Here is a 23,959-nt window from a genome sequence, read left to right on the forward strand (position 1 = left end):
GATTAATCCGTTGGTCGGTTGTGAAACATTTTGCGGCACAGCGCTTTCCCTCACTTTCACCAGCAGAGGTCCTCGTCAAGCTCTGATTTGAAAAGCTTCGAGTAATGAACCTATTTCCGATACAATTATGTTGAAAGCTTCACTGGTTCAGAAAGCTTAACTTCGCCATCACTACTGCTTGCGCTTCGCCGCTATAGAGCTACCAGCGATTTGCTGCTTTCCGTGTGTTTCTCATTGAAAATTAACTAGAGACTTGTGCTTTCCGCATACCGTGTTGTTACTGCTGCCGGCCCAATTTATCAGCGGCCTGCCAGGTATTCTCACAAATCTTCACATTTTTTTAGTGCAATCTTCTAGTACAAATCCCCCAGTCTTTCACTTGCATCTCAAAGATATTGTTCAATTGTGAGTATGAAGTAAGCGCGGCAAGACAGTGTTTTGCCTATAGAGCTGCAGTTGAGCTTGTGCTGGCTCTGATTGTAATAGTAACGTCCCGGTTACTTTTGTAGAGGGAACGAATGGAGGTAATTAGACATGGTGTCGATTGACTGACACTAGGGGTCATACTTGGGAGCACCTCTGATTCTTTGAGAAAAGGCCAATGAGAATTGGAAAGTGGAATTTGCATGCCACTCCCCCAGACATACGGGTATAAAAGGGGGCCGGTGTGCATCACTCATTCAGGTTTGTCCTGAGGAACCGAGACAGTGTCCCGACCATTTCAGCGGCCAGGCAGTTAAGCGTTGTGGCAGGAGTGACACCATGTCTCGTTCCTTCCATCAGGAATCGTAGGTTACAACAGGAACCGAGACGTTCCCTATCTGTCAGTCACTTAGACTGGTGGTGTCGATTTACTGAAACTACTGAAGGTCCTCCGGGGAAAACACCACAACATGGCAATGGCATCCACAATCCAATGGGTCATCCTCTGTTTGGAGACCCTTCTGCTGTCTGCCAAAACAGACAAAGAGCTGATCAGAGCTTCTGAAGCTCTGCATGTGGTCCAAGTAAACACACAGGGTGAAACCAGGACACATCAACGACAAGGCTGGGTCTGCTTCATCCTGAGGCAGCGCTTTCAAGCTCACCCCTTGGTCCCTAAAAGGGGTAGTGGGAACTTTGAGCACATAGACTGGCTGGGTCTCAGGATCACGTGAGAGTATGCTGGACCGAACTCAAGGCACGTTTTGCTGACAGAGAACGCCTGTATGTCTCCAAACCTCTTGATGGAAGTGAGTGCGGTCAGGAGGACCGTCTTCAAAGAGAGAGCTCTTAACTCAACTAACTCCAAGGTTTCAAAAGAAGCTCCCTGTAGGCCCAGCAAGACTACAGAGAGATCCTATGAGGGAATGCAGTTGGCCTATGAGGATTTAACCATTAGGTTAAATCCTCATAGGCCAAATCCTCATAGAGGGAATAGGCTTGGCCTATGAGGATTTAACCATTTCCCTTAACAGGGCAAAGGCAGCCTCTGTGAATTTGCAAGGTGACAGGTACAGCCCGAAAGGGAGGGCCTTGTACTGGTGTGCCTGACCCTTGAAAGGGAACCGAAGAAACTGTCGGTGTCAAGGCAAATTCGAGACATGGAAGTACGCATCTTTCAGGTCTATTGCTGTAAACCAATCCGTATGGCGAACGCATGTCAGAATGCATTTCTGCGTTAACATCTTGAACGGGAGCTTGTGCAGAGCCCAGTTCAAAAGTTGAAGGTCTAAGAATGGTTGCAATCCACCACTTTTCTTTTTTTTTGGTACGATAAAGTAAGGGCTGTTGAAACCCTTCTTCATCTCGGCTGGAGGGACAGGCTTTATTGGGACCTTCTCCAGTAGGACTGCAATTTCCATACACGGGACAGGGACATCTATGTCCTGGGCCTGGTGAACTGAATCATGTAGCTGAGTCTGACTGTCCGGATGAGCCAGCGTGACGGGTTGGGAAGTGCTAACCAGGCCTCCAAACTCTGTATGAGTGGCGCTAGAGAAATACGGGGCTTTGGAATACATGGAAGCACAGGACACACATGTCCTGTGCAGTTGGAGGACATTCACACAGCACAGGTTAACAGCAGCCACAGCACCTGAGGCTCTCTGCAGTCACTCTGGGTTATTAGCAGCACCTCTTAGCATTGCCTGTCATCAGAACAAAGCAGTGGCTACCACAGACTCCACATGTGTTAGTGTACTACATGTGGAAGCCCTGCTTCCTGCTTAGCTACTGTTCGGACGCTCTAGCTTACTGCTCCGCACTTTGCTCTATCGCTTTTATATTTTATCTTCAGAAAATCAGCACAGTGCTAAATCGACATAGCTTGGCATCAACGTTAAAACTAGAAACTTTTGTGACTGGACCATGTAAACCATGAGCTCAGGGGTTAAATTAGGATTTATTATGTGGGGTGGGCTCTCCCTAGGGGGGTCCCGGGATATGCCCCCCCCCCCCGGGAATTTTTTTTGAAAAATAAACCATTAAATGGGACTTTCTGGAAAGTTTTTTGCAAAGAAATGGAGAAATTGAGTCTTACATGATATGTAGGGGTGTAACGATACACGTATTCGTATTGAACCATTCGGTACGAGGCTTTCGGTTCGGTTTTCGGCACGCATTTTTAAACCGAACGGTTCGTTGGACCATTTTTCCTGCCGACCAAAATTTCGTTATTTCAATAGGCGCGACGCTCGTGGCAAGCGCGCTCATAATGTAAGAGACACTGGTGTGACGACAACATTGCCCAACATCAAATGGCAAATGTAATGTAAGCGGAACGAAACTGAGCTACTCGTTATTGTGTGGTTGACGGACCATTTATCAGTTTGGAACAATGCAGCCCGAGCCGATCTTAATCAAGCAGCACTGTTACTACCAAGGAGGTAATCCATCCGCCGGAAACTGAAGCCTCCCGGGGGCCGCCATTGTAGCAGACTATCACCTGCTGTTAGCATTCCATTGACTCCCATTAATTTTGGTGTCACTTTGACAGCGAATAACTTTACATCTGAGGCGTCCAAAGACTCCATTTGTCCATTATTTATTTCTAAAGAAACACGACAATGTATAAAAGGCTCCATTACCCTGTATCTTACGTTATGGCCCCGTAGAAGCAGTTTTTGTAAAAATAGGCTAACGATTGCGTCATAACGAATCGACTCCGTCGCACAGTAGAGAAATTACCGTATAGACAGGAGGAGAAGCTCGCAGGCAATCGGGGGGACGTGGAGGCATAAAGTCCGATAAAGTCAAGGGAGAAGCCCACAGAGAGTCATAAAGTTGCTCCTGCTGCTAGCTCATGGACAGCTAATACTCACTCTCTCTGTCTCTGTGAGATTCGGAAGGGAATTATTCAGATTTCACTCGGCACAGCTACTAGAAGACATACAGGTTGCTCACGTGACAGGCTCAGTTTGAGCCTGCGCAGTACGCCTGGCGATCAGCTTTTAACGGGCTTCAATTTTCTCCGTTGAAATCAATGGGGTCGTGATATCCATTTCTTTTACTGTCTATGGTTACAACACAGCGAAATCCAGTAAAGAAAAAAAATTGAATTCGCCACTTAAGTAATAACATCGCTGCGAGATCTAGTGAGAAACATTCACATTTCTCCGTTATTTACGGATCAAACAGCGCTGACGTGGAAACCAGGAAGAAACATTGTGTCAAGAATGAACTATTCAGTGTCCACAGATCAGCAACATTCACCATGGGTTTACTGTAGTAACACTACTAACTGTAACCATGGAACCATGGCTATAATGCTTTCAAGTAACAGTACGTCGGTTTTATTTTGACATTATGAATACAATTGCCTCAAATGTTAATCTGAACTAAAATAAACCTTTGTTTATAACTACTACAATATTACATTTCATTTTGTCCAAGGAGCTGTTTTGTTTTATATGCTCCTAAGAAAAGTATAGCTCCATCATTGCTCAAAGTTAAAAAATATCATACTTTATGATGTTAGTTTTAATAAAAATATAATTAAAAAAATTAAATCAAGGAAATTTCTCTGGCATTTCTTTCTTTTTGCTGTATTGAAAACGTACCGAACCGTGACACAAGTGTATCGTATCGAACCTAACCGTGAATTTTGTGAACCGTTACACCCCTAATGATATGTGAAAAACTGCAAGGTTAAGAGCATATACTTTGCATTGTTGTAGTCTCAACAGGTATTAGGACATGTCTACTTCTCTGCGTCATTTCGCATCAAGTATGCACAAGTCACAAAAATAAAATCAATCTATCCTTGAGGAAAGGTTTCTTGGTAGCTAAAAGTAGGTCTAGCAAGTCTTATATTTCTGTAATTCACACAGATCAAACACAAATATGCTGACTGAATAGATTGCTAGTTTATTTTGAGTAGCCAGCTAGCAGTTCTCGCAGTTGTGACATGTAGTTGCTAAGTTACTTAGTAGAATGACTAAAGTGGACCATCAAAATTGTGTTACCATACATTTTTCTACTCTGCTCTTTTCATCCAGGTTACCCAAAAACAGACATCACAAAAAGTAAGGGGTGTCAAATAACTCTCATTAGAGTATTAGTAAACTGTCTCCTTAATTTCTACTAACACTTTATTTTGATGCTCCGCCAACAGACATTCTACTGACTACAAGTAACTTCGCAACTTTGCAACTACATGTCAAATTCTACTAACCCGAACTCTAACAACTAACCCTAACCTAACAGTCTACTAGTAATGAGAGTTCGTTGAAATGTAGGTGCAAAGTTACTTAATTAGTAGAATGTCTAAAACGGACCATCGAAATAAAGTTTTGGGTTCACTGTGGCAAGACCTACTAAAGAGGATAAATTGGTATGAAAATAGAGTTTGGAGGGAACCCTGTCTAGTGAAATCCTACATGAGTAGAGTGAGTCACAGTGAACAGAATGTCTCATGTCCCCAGTGACTGCTCTATCTACTCACTCACCCTAAATAGCCAGCCATTATCTTTATCCTTATACTACACAACTCCAGCTATTGTCTTCTCATCTTAAAGAAATTGAAAGACATTTGTGTTCTGATAGCATTGCTGTTAATAAAGTATGTTCTTACAGAACATTAACTTACAGTATGTATGCTTACTCGCCCTTATGTCAAGACTTTGGATCATCAAATAATGATATTTCTAATGCAGTCTGAGAGATTTCTGTTACAAGTCTGTTAAAGTCTGTTACACCAAAACTTTGCTTCAATAAGTTCATAAAGACATCAGAGAGTAATCCATATGAATCACGCAGTTTAACCCAAGTCTTTTGAAGAGACTCGATTGCTTTATATAATAAACAGATTTCATTTATGCTTTTATTTACATACAGTATAAACATTGATCAATGCACATACATGAAGCACATTAAATATGGCAAATGAATGCGTAATTGTACTTGCTTGACGTGCAAAAGCATTTAGCATTTTTGATGTGCGTTGATCAGTGTTTATGTGAATAAAAGGCTAAACTTTAACTTTTTGAAGCGTCAAAGTTTTGGTGTAATGGAGTTCCAGTGGAGGGACAGAAATTTCTAAGGTTTCATTAAAAATATCTTCACTTGTGTTTCGAGCTAACTCTTTAACATACTGCCTTTTTGATCCTAAACCTAAATACATACATTTATACCAACAAAACTAATGTTTTTAAGTTAAATCAGGTAGAAAAACTCTTTTTAACATTTTCAACTTTCTTTAGTGTGTAATGCTGCTGATTGAGCATGAAAAAGCTCTGCAAAGTTACAAAGCACAAAGTCACTCTAAAGAGTTATTACTCTATATCAGTGCGCACTGTTTCAAAACTCCCTGAAACGCCTCGATTGTACTTGAGGAACGAACACTTCACAATACACCTCATTTAAATAATTCCCGCCCAATAGGGGTGTTGAAATGAATTCCGATTCTGCATTGATGCAGTAATAGACCATAATCGATTATAGCCATTGTAGCGTATTGACGTTTCTCTGACATTATTCATCGCATACGCGCTTGTCGCGGGAGGCGAAACACAAATGCGAGTAATAAAAATGCACCCACTATTTTAACATTTACAGTTCGTGCGTGTGTGCGAGTGCATTATTGTAACTTAAGTACACTTCTTGACAGTTTCATGCGCTTTTTGTATTTAGTTCTAAATGCTCCTGTCGTCTACTGTGTTCAGACTTAAGTTTTGTTTGACTACATTTAGGAAGTGTACATTCTTGGAGCAGATAAAATAAAAAGGGACTTCATATATCTGACTGCTTGTATTCATTGACGAAAACATAGCCATGCACAGTATGCATTGTGATATCGAATCGAATAGTTGACGATTTGCACCCCTGCCGCCCAAGGCATTTGCTAAATAAAGGGGCAAGGCCTGGTTGAGTTGGTAATGTGTTGATACTTACTTTTCGACAAACAGACACAGAACTAAACAGGGGTGTGTTTGTGGTACAACGACAAGACTTGCTGCTTCGTACGATGCATTGTTGAAATCAACTAGCTCATCACAACCGTTTCCCGAAACCATATTTGTGGTCGACGGAATTGGCGACCATAGTTTGCCATCGATGCTTTCGGGAAACACACCCGAGAGCGTTACTAACAGACTGGGAAGAGAGGTGCTGCAACAGTGTAAAATATGTGAAAAATAATTCATATTTTTGTGCATTCAAGCTTGAAATCCTATTCTAGTAGAGCCCAAAAACAAAATCAAGACTTTGCAAAAGGGCATAATATGTCCTCTTTAAATGTCAGCACCTAATTAACATTCATTAAGACAGCTTTTTTTGGTGACAACTGCATCTATGCATGCAGACACTTTGCATACTGCGTATTACAGAAGAACTATGATAGTATGCGATTCCGAACACCTGTGCTGTGTGCTCTTATTTCAGAAAAGCAGGAGAAAGCTGTTTCACTGTTTTAAATTCAGTAGCTCGCGTCCTGCTCTCGTCATCATCTCAGCTCTGATCTCCTGTGTACACTTACACCCCAGGGAAGCGGAGCTGTGTGTTTTTGGAGACTGTGTGAGAATGCTTGGGTGTGAGGGGGAAACCTGATGAAAGAAGCAGAGGAAAATAGAAGGAGCAGCTGTTAATGCATCAGCAGAAATGTGTCATCATTATGAAAGGTGGGGGCTGAGGAGAGATTTGACAAAAAGCGAAGTGCAATACATGATGGGTCAGGCAGCCAGCTTGTTACCATGGAGACGCAGGAGTGGGTGGGAGAAATGCTTTCGCACGTTGCTGACCGTGTCTCTGCATGTGGTGGTGTGTGTACACACATGCTCCGGTCACTGCATGGTCACTGCATCCTGTTCCAAATCCCACTGAGATGCCTACATAGACAACTTTATTAGGAAGCCACCCTTTTGGTCAAAGACAGCTGCCTATGTAGGTATTATACAGCAGGGCAGCTCCATGTTTTGGTGCAGAGCCCGTCAGAGTTTTGTTTTCTTATATTTGTGTGTGTTTATACCATCCTATGTCTATTTCTGTTAAGACATTGACCTCATTGACCCACATGAGCAGTGACAGACATCATATGTGGAACATGGTGTCCACAGCGACATGTGTCAGCATATCAGCAAAACAAGCCACTTCCTCCATTTCAGGACACATTGCCATTGTGGTGAAGAGTTTTGCAGATCTGAATGTTCATGCACTTTTCAACCGAGAGAGAGAGAGAGAGAGAGAGAGAGAGAGAGAGAGAGAGAGAGAGAGAGAGAGAGAGAGAGAGAGAGAGAGCACATGCTTAACATGTGTCTTTATGTGTCTGTCTTTGTCCCTGGCTGACAGCAGGATTACAGTGAAAGTCAGATTACATCTCAGTGGTCCAAAATGTGACACCACCCCCTGCGTTGTCCTTGTAATGACAGAGTGTGAAAAGGCCTAAATGCTGTTGGCCTGAGTCCCATGCATCGCTTCTGCTTCATTAGCACACAGCCAATCAAACTGGACAGCTGGGAGGCATGTTTAAATGGCAACAACTTTACCTCAAGCGGACATTTCATTAATCATTATCTGGCGGCAATTTACAAGTCTCTTCTTTTCAGAAAATCAGGTAGGACTAGTGGGTACAGTGTAATTATTATGCATAAGCCAATTTGATTTTAGTCGTTCCTATGTCTCTGGATTTTTATATGCATAAATTGATCTGCATCTTTACAATAACGATTTCATTTAATTTAGGTATTTTTTTCACATAAAGCTATAGATTAGATAGAGTCCTAAAGTCCAGAAACGAGTTTGCATTTCCGGTTCCATTATCCTGAAGTCCTGAAGTCAATAGTAATTTTTTTTGGTTAAATGCCTGAAATAAGGTCTGTGGTTTATGCAACTGGTCCTACTTGACCCGCTCCGAGCGCGGTACTTCGAACCGTGGTCTCCGGCCTGGGAGGCGGGCGTGCTAACAAGGACGCTAAAGCCCGCAGCCGTTAGCGTCAGTCGCTAGAGTGCCTCTTGAGGCCAGGAGAGTGAGGTTTACACGCACAGCTGACTAATGTCCGTTACACTCATCCCCCTAAACCTCACTCCCATCCGGGTCACGGCACCAAATGTAACATGTCCTACTCAAACCGCTCCGAACGCGATTGTTTACTTCTGGAGATTGTATTTGGGCGATCAAAATTCATAAAAGTTGTGACATTTGTGAAAATTAACGTGTAACACAAAACGTGTAAGTATCATAAGCTATTGTTTGTCACAGACCAGATCTGCAATCATCCAAAAGCTAATTGAAAAAAGCCTATTGACTTTTTGTCGAGGGAACCAGGATGAAGCTAACTTTCGGTTTGGCCTTAAAAAATGCACTCAGAAGACTTGAAATATAGGGCACAAGTTGCATTGACTAACTTTTATGGTGCTTTTTGTCAATTTTGGAGCTTGGCAGTGTGAATTGCAATCCATTCTTGTGTATGAAAATGAACAGCATAGGCAGTCTGCAAAAACTTTTTTTTTTTTTTTTTTGCCATACAGGTTTTCAATGCCATTAGGGTAAAAATAATGGCAGAATTTTAGAAAAGATTGCATTATCTTTTCTCAATTTACATTTATAGCCAATCAAACTGCTGAGCTTATTTGCATACCCTCAGCTTTCATTTGACACCCATATCGCCGTCTCTCACTTCATTAAATGATAAAACTGTGCAACTTGCGTTTAATTATGAATAACAAGTGTCATGTCATATCTAGGTTTTTTAAACATCATGCAGATTGTGTCTCAGTGATTCACCGCAACAAAAAAAAGCAGATTTGGCTTCCATTAGCGCTGGTTTCGTCATGTTCCTTCATGGACAGGTGATCTGTTCAAATGTGATGCACACCAAATCAAATTACTGACAGCAGCTGCATGCTGCTTCACACGCTGTTATGAAACATTTAGATAACCCGTGTTATTGTCTTATCAGCTGTTAAAAGGCCCCAATAGTTTCTCCCTTCGTAAAGACAATGGCAATGTGAAAATGCAATTTTGTCTGTAATGGTTGTCTGGGTTTTTTCTTCTGGTGTTTTAATGTATTTTAGTTATTTGGTAAATTTTCTGATTTTGACTAAATGTTACGAAGACAAACACGTTGGTAACACTTTACAATTATTCATTTGTTAACATTAGTTAACTACAAATGAGCTAGAAAAGTAAACAGACACTGAACAATACTTCTACAGCATTTATTAATCTTAGTTAATGTTAATCTCATCATTTACTAATTCATTTTTAAGATCAAAAGTTGTATCTGATAACATTAGTTAATGCACGTCATGAGCATTAACATTAGTATTAACTAACATTAAGAAATGGTTAATAAATGCAGTGAAAACATTGTTCATTGTTAGTTAATGTTGGTTAATGCATTATCTAATGTTAACTAATAGGCCTTATTGTAAAGTTTTACCATCATTTTTATCTTCTGTGGATTAATTGTTAACCACAAGGCTAGAAATGTGCATATAGGGCCAATTTTGATTTCATGCGGACTGTAAAGGTAAAGTCAGTAACAGTTTATTGTACAGTGTCCTTGTTACATGTAATTAACTATAAATTATTCATAATTACATGCAACTAACCCTAAACCAAACCCTAATCCTAACATTAGACATGTAGTTAATTATTATTACTCAGTACTTAAATGTACAATTAAACTGTAACACGGACACCTTAAATCAAAGTGTAACCAAGTTTTTTTTTTGTTTTTTAAACCATAAATGGGAAGAAATGGATCTGATTATTGACAGATGGGAGGACTGTTTGGGAAAATACATTTTTGGTTTGGATCCACTTATGCACTAGAGGCACATAAATAACACATTTAACCTTTAAACATTGTCAGTGCACTGTAGTCTGTAGTTTGGAGTTTGACACCGAGTGTGTGTTTGTGCACCCCAGGTGGCTCCCCGCTGAGTGAGCTGTCATGGCCATCCTCTCTGGCAGTGATGGCTGTCTCCTTCTCTGGCCTCTTCATGTTCGTCTTCCTCATGCTCGCCTGCCTGTGCTGCAAGAAAGGGGACATCAGCTTCAAGGTGAGATCTCAGTTCTCATTAGTCATTTCATCCATCAAAACAGCCCCCCAAATTAAAGGAAGATGAGAAATTAATGTCTTCTCCGGCACCTCATCCTAATGTTTTATAGGCACGTCATTCAGTCTTTTTTTTTTTTTACAGCAACCTATTATCATTTTTGTTTGATGTCACCTTGTTTCTTCCCAGAATTACATCATGTCATTCAGCCTGTTAGCTTTGATTTGTCCTTCTAGTCATGTACGCATGTACCTACAAAGCAAGCGTCAATCTTGCGGCGCTTTCCAGTGCAAAACAAAAATGAAATAAACTATGAATCCAAAGCATCATGGCACAAATAGTTTGACTGTTTGGTAGAGTATATCCAGTATAAAGATACCAATATAAAAAGTCTTGATATACTATGATACATTATGCATCACAATATATTTGAGTATTGTGATTTTAGCTTAGCTTTTTCAAGTGGAGTCACCCATATGCATCGCATTCATTTCAGTCAAGATGCTGCGTTATAAGACAGCTGCCCATGTAGGCAGCAGGGCAGCTCACTAAGTTTAGGAACAAAGCCATAGCATGTCTTTGTGAACTATGCCACATGGAACCCAGCATGGCTCTGATACATGGGCTGATTTTGAACCTAACAAAAATAGGTTTTGCTCAAGAACAAAAATTAGAGGAAGCATGGATGTTTGACAGAGATATGAACAGACAGACAGAGGGATAAGTTGTCACCAGATTTGGTTTTGGCACACGCAGTTGAGGATTAATGTATCAGAATAAGCAGGCTGCTTATGTCCTCCTGAAAGCAACAGTGGGAGAATGGCACATCATAAGACCCATCGCAGCACACAGCTACAGTCCGTTAATATGCTGCCCGTAAAGCCCTGTGTCTGTACTGTCTGTTTTTAATAGGATCGTCTGCTCTAAGTGACTCTGTGGGTGGATGGTTTGTCCATGTCTGTCACACACTGGGTTGTCTGTGGCAGACTGTGAACGTGGTTCAAGTCCAGGGATCACAGTGGCACAGATAATTACCATGGAATTTGGTGCTCTGTGGAAATCGCAGGGATGCCACCCTGTGGAGAGTCTGTCCATGTTCGTATGGGTGTTCAAACAGAAAACAAGCTGACCTCTATAGAAAGCAACAAAAAACATGGACCAAGGTGGGATTAATACTAGCAAATTAGAGATTTATCAGATGTGCATTGTTGTGAATGAATTTCTAGCTGTACCTTATCTTTCTAGCTCATTAGACCAGCACTTACGCCTCTATTGCCTTATTAGTACATTGTCAATTTCAAAATAATATTGTTATTGTGATATTAGTGCAATTGTCATGTCACGACTGCGAGTATGTGTGCTCCAGAGTGGCACTGCTCATCTAGATGTGTGCAGCCCATGAACAATAAACAAAAAAATGAAAACAAAGGACTGGGCGACACAGAACATGAATAATCCAGATGCCCATGGAGAGGAAGCATGACTGGAGACTGAGGCAGATTGGGGAGCAAGGGTAGAGCACGTGGCCAGGGCGGAGCAGATGGAGATGAAGACCACCACGGCAGGACAGAAGAAAACCACGGCAGGGCAGAAGAAAACCATGGCAGGGCAGGCTGAAATGGAGACCACCACGCCTGAGCTAAAACAGAGAACACAGAGAGGTTAAAAACGGCTTCCGTGGCCATAACAGGAAGCTTGGAGGGTTCATAGATGGCCTCCATGACCATGTCAATGCAGACAGAGGGTTCAAAGGTGGCCTCCTTGGCCATAACAGGGCAGGCACAGGGTTCAGGAGCAGTTGGCGAAACCTCGAGAGAATCAGTAGTGGTCGCGGGCGCCTCGGGAGAAGCTGTAGCAGACGCCGTCGCCACCTCAGGAGGAGCTGGAGAAGTGTGTGTAACCCACATACACAAGATGGCAGCTGCCATGCCAGGAAGCTAGGGGTGTGAACCTACACTTGTCTCACAGTTCGGTTCGATTACGATTATCATGTCATCGATTCAGTTCAATTCGATATCACGATGCACCGCATCCTCAATTTTCAATTTTTCATATTCAATTAGTGCGTAACACATGAGTGCACACAGCGCGTGTCTTCTCCAGGTCGTGCTTACCAGGTTGTTCATAAAAGCCGAAATGTGCTCAGATGTAGGCTTTTAAAGTAGTTGGAGCATTTTTAATTACTCGCACTCGCGTCTCGCCTCCCTCTGGCATTGTATGCTACCGCGACAAAAGCACATACGCGACAAATGACGTCTGAAAAGCGTCAGTACATTATAATCGGTTATGGTCTACTACTGAACCGATACCGAATCGTCCTCGTCTGCATTGCAATGCATCGTAGAACCGATTAATTTCGACACCCCTACAGGAAGCGCAGCCAAAGGTGGGAGGACCTCCGGGACCACTGGACCAGGGACCACCAGACTCAGGACCACCAGACTTGGATGTACTAAGACCACAGGACGTGGGACCACCAGACTTGGAAGTGCAGAGACCTTCGGACTTGGGACCACCAACTTGAGACCACCAGACTTGGAAGTGCAGAGACCTTCGGACTTGGGACCACCAACTTGAGACCACCAGACTTGGAAGTGCAGAGACCTTCGTACTTGGGACCACCGACTTGAGACCACCAGACTTGGAAGTGCAGAGACCTTCGGACCTGGGACCACCAACTTGAGACCACCAGACTTGGAAGTGCAGAGACCTTCGGACTTGGGACCACCAACTTGAGACCACCAGACTTGGAAGTGCAGAGACCTTCGGACTTGGGACCACCAACTTGAGAACACCAGACTTGGAAGTGCAGAAACCTTCGGACTTGGGACCACCAACTTGAGACCACCAGACTTGGAAGTGCAGAGACCTTCGGACTTGGGACCACCAACTTGAGAACACCAGACTTGGAAGTGCAGAAACCTTCGGACTTGGGACCACCAACTTGAGACCACCAAACTTGGAAGTGCAGAGACCTTCGGACCTGGGACCACCGACTTGAGACCACCAGACTTGGAAGTGCAGAGACCTTCGGACCTGGGACCACCAACTTGAGACCACCAGACTGGAGGGGTGTGAGACTTATAGCCCCCCACCCCTCACTCGCCAAAAAAAGTGGGAAGGGTCCTCCTCTACCTCCACCACAGTGAAGGGAGATCCACTTAACTGCAGGGTGTAACCCAAGAATTCAACCATCGAGGATCATCACGGAGAAATATAGGTTGGAATTGATTATTGAGTTAATCGTTATGTTACGAGGGAGGATTAAGATGACAGGAGAGGCGAGAATCCAAATGAAAATAAACAAACAAAATGGGAAAAAAAAGAACACGAAGAATCCAGAGAATTAAGAACCATAAGGGAGATCCAACACAACAAACCATACCAAAACAGGCCAAAACAATGACTGACAAGGAACAGGAGAAACACAAGGGCTATATATACACATGAGGCTAACAAGGAAACAATGGGAAACACAAAACACCTGTGGAAGCAATCAAGGAACAAATCAAGGAGAAAAACTACAACAATGGCACATTAGACAGAAAGTGAAACAAAATTCCAAAGACAAACACAAAGATCATGACACCTAATTGTGACGTATATTCGGCTTCTCGAACAAGAAAAAAAAATAGGACTTAATTTTGTCCACGGGGAATTGATTAGATGGTTGTGGTTTGGGATTGGTCGGTATGTGAGTGACAGGTTGTCCCGCCCTCACGCCAGTAAACACGTCATCTAGAGTGATCTTAACATCAAGTTATTTTTATAAAATATTATGAGGGTGTGTAAAAAGAAGAAGATGTGCACAGATAAATCATTTATAATAAATAACACAGGATTCCATAAAAAAATAAGACATGTCAATTTTGATTTCATTGTGACATAAATATTAATATTGTATTCTTTTTCCAGCCTTTTCAATTATTAAGCCTTTAACAAAAAACACCCCACTCTTTCTAGGATGATTAATTCTTTCCAAATATAGCTATTCAAGTAATCTGGTGAACATTCCTGTATTTCTTCATATTGCAATATTTATCGGTTAGATTATTTTCTTTATCTCTCAGCGCCTTCAAATATTCTCAGCCCTTTCAGTCGAGATTCGAGAATGCACAACTGTTGGAATTTCTACAAAGACAAAGATCTGAGGTCAAGCTTCTTCAAAGTTTATTGTTCAGATGTCATCTTATATTTTTTTGCAGACAATGGTAAAGGTGTTTTACCTCTTATCTCCTAATCTCCTAATCTGATCATGACATATATGATATTTGTCGACCCCACACCTAAAAAACGCTACTCACCCATGCGGTAAATAAGCTATCGCAATGTCAGTTTTTTCCCAATATCATGTAGTTCTAATGTGATATATAAAACTTCAAATAATAGTAGTAAAATACTTCCGACTACAGGACAATTTCATTAGTCCAGCACAAGCATTGCAACAATATATAAATGTTATCATTAATTTTGACAAATGATGATTCATTAATTTATCTAAATATTTTTGGACAAATATGTAGATATACGTATAATATTTTCTAACTGGAATTGGCATTTCTATAATATAATATAATATATTATAATATAATATAATATAATATAATATAATATAATATAATATAATATAATATAATATAATATAATATAATATAATATAATATAATAATGTAATAAAAATATTATGTAATTTATATGAATTATTTTTACTCTCCACTCTACCCTTGCCCTAAAAAAGCAATAATTAAAAATAAATAAATTCTTAACAAAATTAAGCTTAATTTGTTTTAATTTCAGTCCATTTCTACTTCATTGAATTACAATTATGCACCCTGTTGTTTACCCTAATTGAAATTCAATAACTGAATGTGAATTGTGCACATCCCTACACTGTACCCTGGTAGAACCGTAGTATGTTCCTGTAAGGGAACACACGCAGAACACATCTCTCAAATAATGCCCAGTAACATTACCAAGGAGTGGGTGGCATTTGCAGTAGCATGTGGGACCAGACCACATCTTTTCATCCTGATTTCACATGTGTCTCTGTAACAGACAGCCATGTTTGGTATTAAATATGACTAAAGCCTCTTTAGGGATTGTGTGTGTGTGTATTGTGAATGAGAAGCGCACGCTGCTGATCAGAGCCGATCCGCCCTATACGCTCACTACGCAAGCTGCGTAGGGCCCCGCAAATTACTCAAGGCCCCGCCTCCCCCTCGTGTCATAGCGCGTCAATTAATGTTTACAACATCAATGACAAAATGAAGCGAAACTATCCTTCTGGTCACAAAAAGAGGGGGGAAAAACATGAGTGAATTGCGGAAACAACAATCAGGTAAACTTGTGTTCTCTCCTCTCCAAGTTTGATGTCAGCAAAGTAAAGTTAAGTTTATGTGCATTTCTATTGTGTTTTTTAAAGTGCAACGGCTCGGAAAAGATAACCGCGTCGCGTGTGTTATCATACGTTCATATGCGCGTGCACGAAATGAAACGCGCATTTTTCAAGCAGAAATATATGTGGAGAGAGACCAGACATACTGTAGCCTACAATATTTGGGCCTGAATGATGACACTCCTCATCAAATTACACATTATACATACTTTTAAAACAAGACACTGATTATCTAGTCTCAGTCAATGTGTAGTTAAAAACTCTAAACAACTGCTTATGCAAGATGGAAAGCAATGTATTGACAATTTGACATTGATTGACTATTGATTTATAGGCTATATTGAATTTAAAATGTTGATTAGCTGGACATACTGGTCAATATGGATGCACATCCCTCAGTAAATAATAACCATAAATCAAGAATTGCTTCAACATGCATACTAAAACAAACCTTTAACATATGGCAAGCCATTTTAGCTTTTATTCATTCACAGTTTATGCATTTTTTATATCAAGAATTCATTTTTTTTTTTTACTATTTGCAATGTGAATTCTTGATTATTTTTTACTAGTAGGGCCCCTTAGTTACATTTTTATCTACCAATGTCTATTTCTGATATCAGGAATTACATGTTCACTTGTACAAAAGTTAATTCTTGATTTCAATGATGTCATCACTCACAGGGATTATTGATATCTGCAACACAATATTCACTTGTTATCTTAATATTCTATAGAAAATACTCTATTCAATAAATATCATTCTGTTCTATATTATTGTACTTATTCTTTGACTGTTTGGTTTAAAGGAGGGAGGATTGTATTGGGAGAACTGAAGTGTCAGGTGTGACTGTGGCAATGGCAAATGGTTTACATAGCTCACGGCTTCACGGGTCAGGTAGAGGGCCCCTTAGCAGAATTTAGCTTAGGGCCCCAGGGAGGTCAGGATCGGCACTGCTGCTGATGGAGTGAGACAGCTGCTCTTCCTGAATGGAAAACAGCCCTCGCTCCCCGGAGCTACAACTATTGCTGGGGTCTAATTGAAATGTGTTGGCTGCTTCACACTGGCGTACTTTTCATCAAGATGTTTGAGGTTTTTATTGTGCATCTGTTTGGAAAAAAACTGATTGTGTGGCTGCAGTCCACGAGGGTCTGACATCATGTGCCAATAGCAAACTGCCACTGAAAAACATGCATGCTTTCTCATGGACACTTGCTGTCTACTGTCCATGTATTTGCCATAGTACATTTGGCTGTTTAGCTTTGACAGTTAGTCTCTGCTGGTAGCTGCCATAACCACAGCATTATGCGGGTAAACAGCATGTTTTATTTTACTATACAATAAATAAATGAGTCACTGCTGTATACAGTATATCATATCGAACAGTCAGACACAACAAAGTTGTATTTGCATGATTGCTAAAATATTGTACAATAGTGTAGTCCTTATTGAACTGTTAATAGACGTAGTAAATAAATCAAGTAAATTTAAGTAAATAAAGAAATTCTGTATTGCAAAAAAGACGGGGAAATAAAAAGAGAAGGTAAAACATGTTTTGCTGCTTAATATTTTTGTGGAAACCATTTTGATGAATAGCAAGTTCAAAGTCATTTGAAATAGAAAAATTTTGTAACATTATAAATGTCTTGAAATCTTAAAAGGATGAGAGGAGCAGGCCAACATTTTCCAGCCTCGTCTTATTCTCTTCATCCATCATGCACATGAAACTCATGGAAGCAGCAGCTCACTTCAAATTAAAGTTTTTATCGACTGCTGGTGAATAAACTGCTCCCTCCTTTTCAAATATGTCCTGTTAGCACTTTAGTAATGCACACATAATGAATGAATAACAGATTGAAGTATGAAATATTTAGGCTGTTTAAATTAAGTAAATTACTTTGCACCCTCATGTGGTTCTAAACGATATTGCATCAATTTGCCTCACAGCCGTTCACTGCCGATGATAAACACCCATTAGCAGATGCGGTTCAGTAAAGATTTGCTATTGAGAGCTTGTTTTACATTGGAAGTGGCAAAAGAAGATTACATTTTATAATACAAATAGAAACTACACACTAACCAATCAAAGAATCAAAGCTACTATTTGTTAATGCAGGAAAAAGGCAATCTTCCCATCTGATGCCTGAAATATATAGAAATTGCTGTTTTTCCTTCCTTCCTCAGCAAATCCTATTTTAGTCAGAGAACAATTGTAACATTACAAAATGAAAGATTGCACTTCTTAAAATAGGAGAGGTACTACGGCATAAGATAAGAGTGTGTTGTCCATTGAAATCAGATATACAATGAATATGAGGATATGCAAGCACAGTGAAATATTCCTTTAAGTTAGGGACAAAAGTAACAATTGAAGAACTGTCTCCCTTTCTGTTCATGAGTATAGGAATGTAAATTGAATTGGAATTTCAATTGTATTGACTGAAAAAGAATTTCATGAATTAAAATGAATAGAAATTCATTACAGTCACGCAGCAGATGCTCCTTTCTGTCGACAGCAAAACTTATGGAAAGAGGCTGAATGCCTTTTTCTTACTGAATATAATATAAAGACACTTAAGGGACACTTTGGTCTTAATATTGGAATTGCCACACATTTTATCATACATCATACAATACAATGTACTTTTTTTTTTGTAATTTAAACAAAAAAGACTGTAAAAAAAGCTACTGTAAAAAATACAAAGTTCTGTCATGAAACTCTAGATATAGAAGGCTAAGATCCTCAACTCAATCTGCTTGCAATCACATCATTTTCTATAGGGCACAGCTGATTGGTTCCTGCTGTATCAGTAGCCAATGAGCTCGCTGCTCAACCTTCAAATACATGGTCAATATTTCTGTAGCAGTGCAGCATGCTTTCAGAAACCCTCCACCTTCCCCAGCTCCACCTGTATAGATCTGCTACGGGTAATTCCTGTACGCTATATTGTACAGCAGCAGCATGTCTAACTTGCTCACAACCGTGTGTCGTGTATGTATGGCAGTTGCAAGTTCCTGTACTTGTTCTGCAGCAGAAATAACCAACAGCAAGAGAAATAACAGCAAATAAATAACAAATGGTTTAAAATTTCATTATATGTAGTTTTACTGTAAAATACTTCTACATTTTATGATGAAAAGTAGTAAGAGGACATTCCCAGAAGCTTTAATTTAGTGCTTTAATGTGAAATATTCACATACATCTGAAAAAAATACTGCATTAAATATAATGAAATATTTCAAATTAAATAAAAATTTCTACAGACAGCATTTTGAATACTGAAATATTACTTTAAATTTAAATTGTACTATGGTCTGTCTGAGTTCTGTATAAATGCGCGGTTTTCGTTGAAACACACACACATACGTCACTATACATACATATATATATATATTTGTGTACCCAAATCTAAATTCAGATCAAATACAATACTAAAATTCAATTCCCCGACACAGATGCTCAACAATAGTCAGACTCTGTGAGAATGAGCCAATATGTGTAGCTGTGGGAGCTGAATACCCTTGGGTTATTGGGTTCAAGCAAATGATTGCTCAATTTTGTAAATTTGACATCCTGCGTTCACAACACAAGAAATAACACATGAGAGACTTTCATCTGCCATCATACCGTGACAAAAGAGACCATTAAAATTCCATATTAATTTCCCAGTATGCGTAAAGTAATAGTGCTGAAGTAATACCGTCACTCTAAATTTCCTGCTTGTGTCTGAATTGTGTCATTGATCCTCTGTGCTTTTGTTCCCTGCAGGAGTTTGAAAATACAGAGGGGGAGGAGGGCCAAGCTAACCTTTCCACTTTAGCCTCCCCCAGCTCTCAGAACGACCCCGAGGTTTATATCCTGCCTCTCACGGAGGTCTCACTACCTGTGTCCAAACAGCCCGGCAAGTCATGTAAGAATCGTATCGTTTTGTTCATTATTTACTTACCCAACACAAAAGGAGATGTTTTGAAGAATGTGTTTTTTCATGTCAATCAGTGCTGGTCATGTGATTCAACATGCCGGCAACCACAAGAAGACTGCCCAAGTTGACATGTTTTAATGGAAAACATGATTTAAAGTAGACTTACTGCCTACAGGCGCTGATATACTAAGTCCGTTTTAGTTCTTCGCTCAAGGGAAGTTCGAAAAAGTTCAAAGAAGTTTGAAAACGCTAAGCAGTGATATAGTGTTAGCAAACATCCCAACGCCACCTGTACTGCTGAGAGCTGCATTAGTTGAATATGTAAACATGTGCTGCACTATTTCCTCTTAAAGGGTTAGTTCACCCAAAAATGAAAATTCTGTCAGTAATTACTCACCCTCATGTTGTTCCAACCCCGTAAGACGTTCGTTCATCTTCGGAACACAAATTAAGATATTTTTGATTAAATCTGAGAGCTGTCTCACTCCTCCATAGGCTTCTTAAGGGATCGAAACTGGCCGGCCCAAAAGTTAAGAAAGACATCGTTAAAATAGTCCGAGTGACTACAGTGGCTCAAATCTTAAGTTTATCAAGCGACGAGAATACTTTTTGTGCGCAAAAAAACAAACAAAAATAACGACTTTATTCAACTAATCATTTCCTTCCCTGTGGGCCTTGAAATTTCACGTAGTGATATTGCGCAAAGCTTCTAGGTTGCACGTCACACGTAGGCTCACTATTGGCCGACGCTGGTCATGTGTGTGATGCGTGACGTACAACCTAGAAGCTTTGCGCAATTCCACTACGTGAACTATCACGGCCGAACAGAGAAGGAAATGATTAGTTGAATAAAGTCGTTATTTTTGTTTGTTTTTTCGCGCACAAAAAGTATTCTCGTCGCTTGATAAACTTAAGATTGAGCCACTGTAGTCACTCGGACTATTTTAACGATGTCTTTCATAACTTTTGGGCCGGTCAGTTTATACCCCTTTATACAATACTGCTTTAAAGCAAGCAGCTTTGCAGTATTAAACATTAAAAAACAGTGCATTGACGCTTTCAATTAGAATTTCAACTTTATTTGTAGTATAAAGCAGCTCTCCAGTGTGTTCATGCTTTTACTCGTGTATGACTGAACAGAAGAAATGAACCAGAGACGACTTTCACGTCAAAGAAGGCGGAGCCTCAGAGCCACACCCACCTATTACGTAATCGCCACGGACCAATGGTAGTTTAAAGGTGTTTACCAGCCGGAGTGGAAAGCTTTTCTGGACAGCTGTTTTAAACTCTTGAAACGAACTTTGTTTTGGCCTGATTTTGTCCGAAATGGTTCATTCTTCTATTTCGTTTGAAGTATATCAGGGCCTTAAATGGACACTGTGTGTTAACAGAAGTGTTTATAGCTCATCATTGTGAACACTGTGCATTCACACATTGCAGGCTTGGTTGCGTTTCTCATTAATAAACAATACTGAAGTGCCACACTGCGCTGATATTTGTCCCTCACATTCCTAATGGCCTTGTGACAGGAAGAGTAAAGAACAGGACCTCTCTCTGTGCCCATTGTGAACGGATGGTTCCGGAAAAAGAGCAATGGCCTTGTTTATGTTCTCACAGTGCAGAGAGGGGTGGAGAGCGAACCGTCTCTGGATGCAGAACACACATCTGTCAGTTGCATAATGCGCCGTGAGATTGGCCCAGAGGACTCCTGGCATGATGGATGCATGTGAACTGGACGGCAGAAAGGAAAGGAAGTTATTAATGCATGGAGCACTAGAGAGTACAGATGGAAATGAAGCTGTTTTTACCAACAATATTTCAATAGATATGCAGGGTTCTCAAGTTTTATCAAAAGCTTGGAGTGAGATCACATGCGGTTAGGGGAGGAGCCTAAATGGAGCCCCGCCCCCGCCCGCCCCCAATTTTACCCATTGTTCATAATTAACCAGCAAAAATTTAAATTATAACAATCGGTAAATCTGATAAATGACAGAGCAATTCATCACATCAAATATAGGCCTACTCTTTAATGTTATATTTCAAAATTAGGCTACAAATATATAACAAATTGCTCCAAAATGTTTGGAAAAACAAATATTTTTGCATTTTTCCCTGACGTCTTTGAAAAATACAAATGCAACGGCAATGATTAGGCTAATGTATGTTTTGACAGGATATACAATATTACCAAGAGCACTCTGCTTTAGCCTTAATGTAACTAGAAATACTATTAATACAGTATAATATAGAATTTAAAATAAACTGAAGAAATACCTCTTCATTCCTTCCCATACGGTACCCAATAACATTTCCTTAGCCAAACTGAGCCAAAGCTTTTGGCCTGGTTGCAAAGCAGTTGTAGAGTTTTTGACTGCATCAATAATGTATACGATGGGCTATATATTAAATGTTCTAGAACTTCTAGTCTAAAAATGTTAGGCGAGCTTTCTTCCAACTTACTTTCTCCATCACGACGTGTGTTCGCGCGATGTCGCGGTGGCCGAACTTCCGCGTGTGTTCGCGGACTTCGCGCGTCTATAAGTTGCCTAGTAACGAACGCAATCTGGCCGAGATGCTGACGCGCTGGCGGCAGGAAACTTATTGTGTGCATGCGCCTCGTATACAACGTTATATATAACGCTTGCAGGACAACTTGGTTGGCATTGCCTTTGCAGCGTGAGATGTACACGGTGTGGCGTGTGAACTGGTTGAATTGCGTGTGTCTCACGGCCAATGCGTGAGACTTGAGAACCCTGGATATGAAACAGATGTGTCCAAAACCCAGATTGGCTATAGATTTTCCTCTCTTTAGAAGAGATAAATTGATTCATATTTGGGGTTGAAGTTTTTTTTATTTAAGAAATGAATACTTTTATTCAGCTAGGACACATTAAATTAATCAAAAGTGACAGTAAAAACATTTGTAATGTTCCGAAAGATTTCAATATTGAATAAATGATTTTCTTTTGAACTCTCAAAGAATAAAAAAAAAGTATCACTCAAAAATATTAAGCAGCACAACTGTTGTCAACATTGATAATAATCAGAAATGTTTCTTGAGCATCAAAACATCATATTAGAATGATTTCTGAAGGATCATGTGACACTGAAGACTGGAGTAATGATGCTGAAAATTCAGCTTTGATCACAGGACTAAATTACATTTTAAAATACATTCAAAAAGAAAACAAATATATTATTTCACAATATTTCTGTTTTACTTTATTATTGGTTAAAAAAAAATACAGCCTTGGTGAACATAAGAGAGACATGCAACATTATTTTTGTTGCTGTTGCCATATTCGTCTTTTTTGTAGTCTTAACACCAAAAAAAAAACAAAAAAAACTGTGATTCAAAAACAACCCAGACATTAACATAGTGTCAACTCAGATCTGGCCCACATCTGGGCCCTGTGGAATCCACATGTACCAGATGCAGGCCGGATCTGGGCAGACACTATTGCTGCGTCCCAATTCGCCTACTTATACTACGCCCTAAAAGTATGTACTCTTTTTGTGAAGAAAAAGTACATACTTTTGAGTGTGTAGCAAAAGAGTAGGCAAGCTTTGGGACATACTACTTCGTCATCTTTAACGGACAGATCTGTCGCGTGCACTGCCCTGTCAATCATCTCGTCACAGTTAAAATCCTCCATTCAATCTAATATAACTTCTTACCATTTCGGAGAGAAATGTTGTCGCACTTTCATCTGCCAGTCATGGGTCTTTCATGCCGAGACTCTCCTCATGTGTTTGGAATTTGAATATAGGCCTAATGCATTTAAAAGTTAATAGCTAAACGTATCTTTGCAAAAGTTCACAATGCTGCTGCAGATGTAATATAATGTGGACAACATTGAATAAATACATTTTCGTCAGGTTAGATACTAATAATTAATCACTCAAACCCCTTTATCTAAACCTCTCTACATAACCGTCGGACTCGCGCGTCCTCCATGTCTGTAGTTTTTGAACACTTTTCACTCGTTTTTGTAGTTCTAACCGAATCCTCGTCCAACGCGCGATGGGTTGTGGGCAATATCAGCCGTTAGAGTGTGCAACGATCTGCACTTCGGATTCTGACTGGACATAGTAGACCATCCGGGTCTCTTTGGGACACTCATTTCAACATACTACGATTTGGGACGTACTAATTCTATT

General features: G+C 40.2%; 1 protein-coding gene across 1 annotated transcript in view; it reads left to right on the forward strand.

Annotated features, from left to right (window-relative positions):
• aatka (apoptosis-associated tyrosine kinase a) overlaps window positions 1-23,959 on the forward strand; it is a 52,891-nt gene that overhangs the window by 15,725 nt on the left and 13,207 nt on the right. Inside the window, exons 2-3 of the mRNA XM_056272314.1 lie at window positions 10,349-10,482; window positions 19,645-19,786. Coding sequence (XP_056128289.1) covers window positions 10,349-10,482; window positions 19,645-19,786 — 276 coding nt within the window. The remainder of the gene's footprint in view (window positions 1-10,348; window positions 10,483-19,644; window positions 19,787-23,959) is intronic.

This window comes from Rhinichthys klamathensis, unplaced genomic scaffold (genome assembly GCF_029890125.1).
Source record: "Rhinichthys klamathensis goyatoka isolate OS25496 unplaced genomic scaffold, OSU_Roscu_1.1 h1tg000015l_1, whole genome shotgun sequence".
Taxonomy (NCBI): Eukaryota; Metazoa; Chordata; class Actinopteri; order Cypriniformes; family Leuciscidae; genus Rhinichthys; species Rhinichthys klamathensis.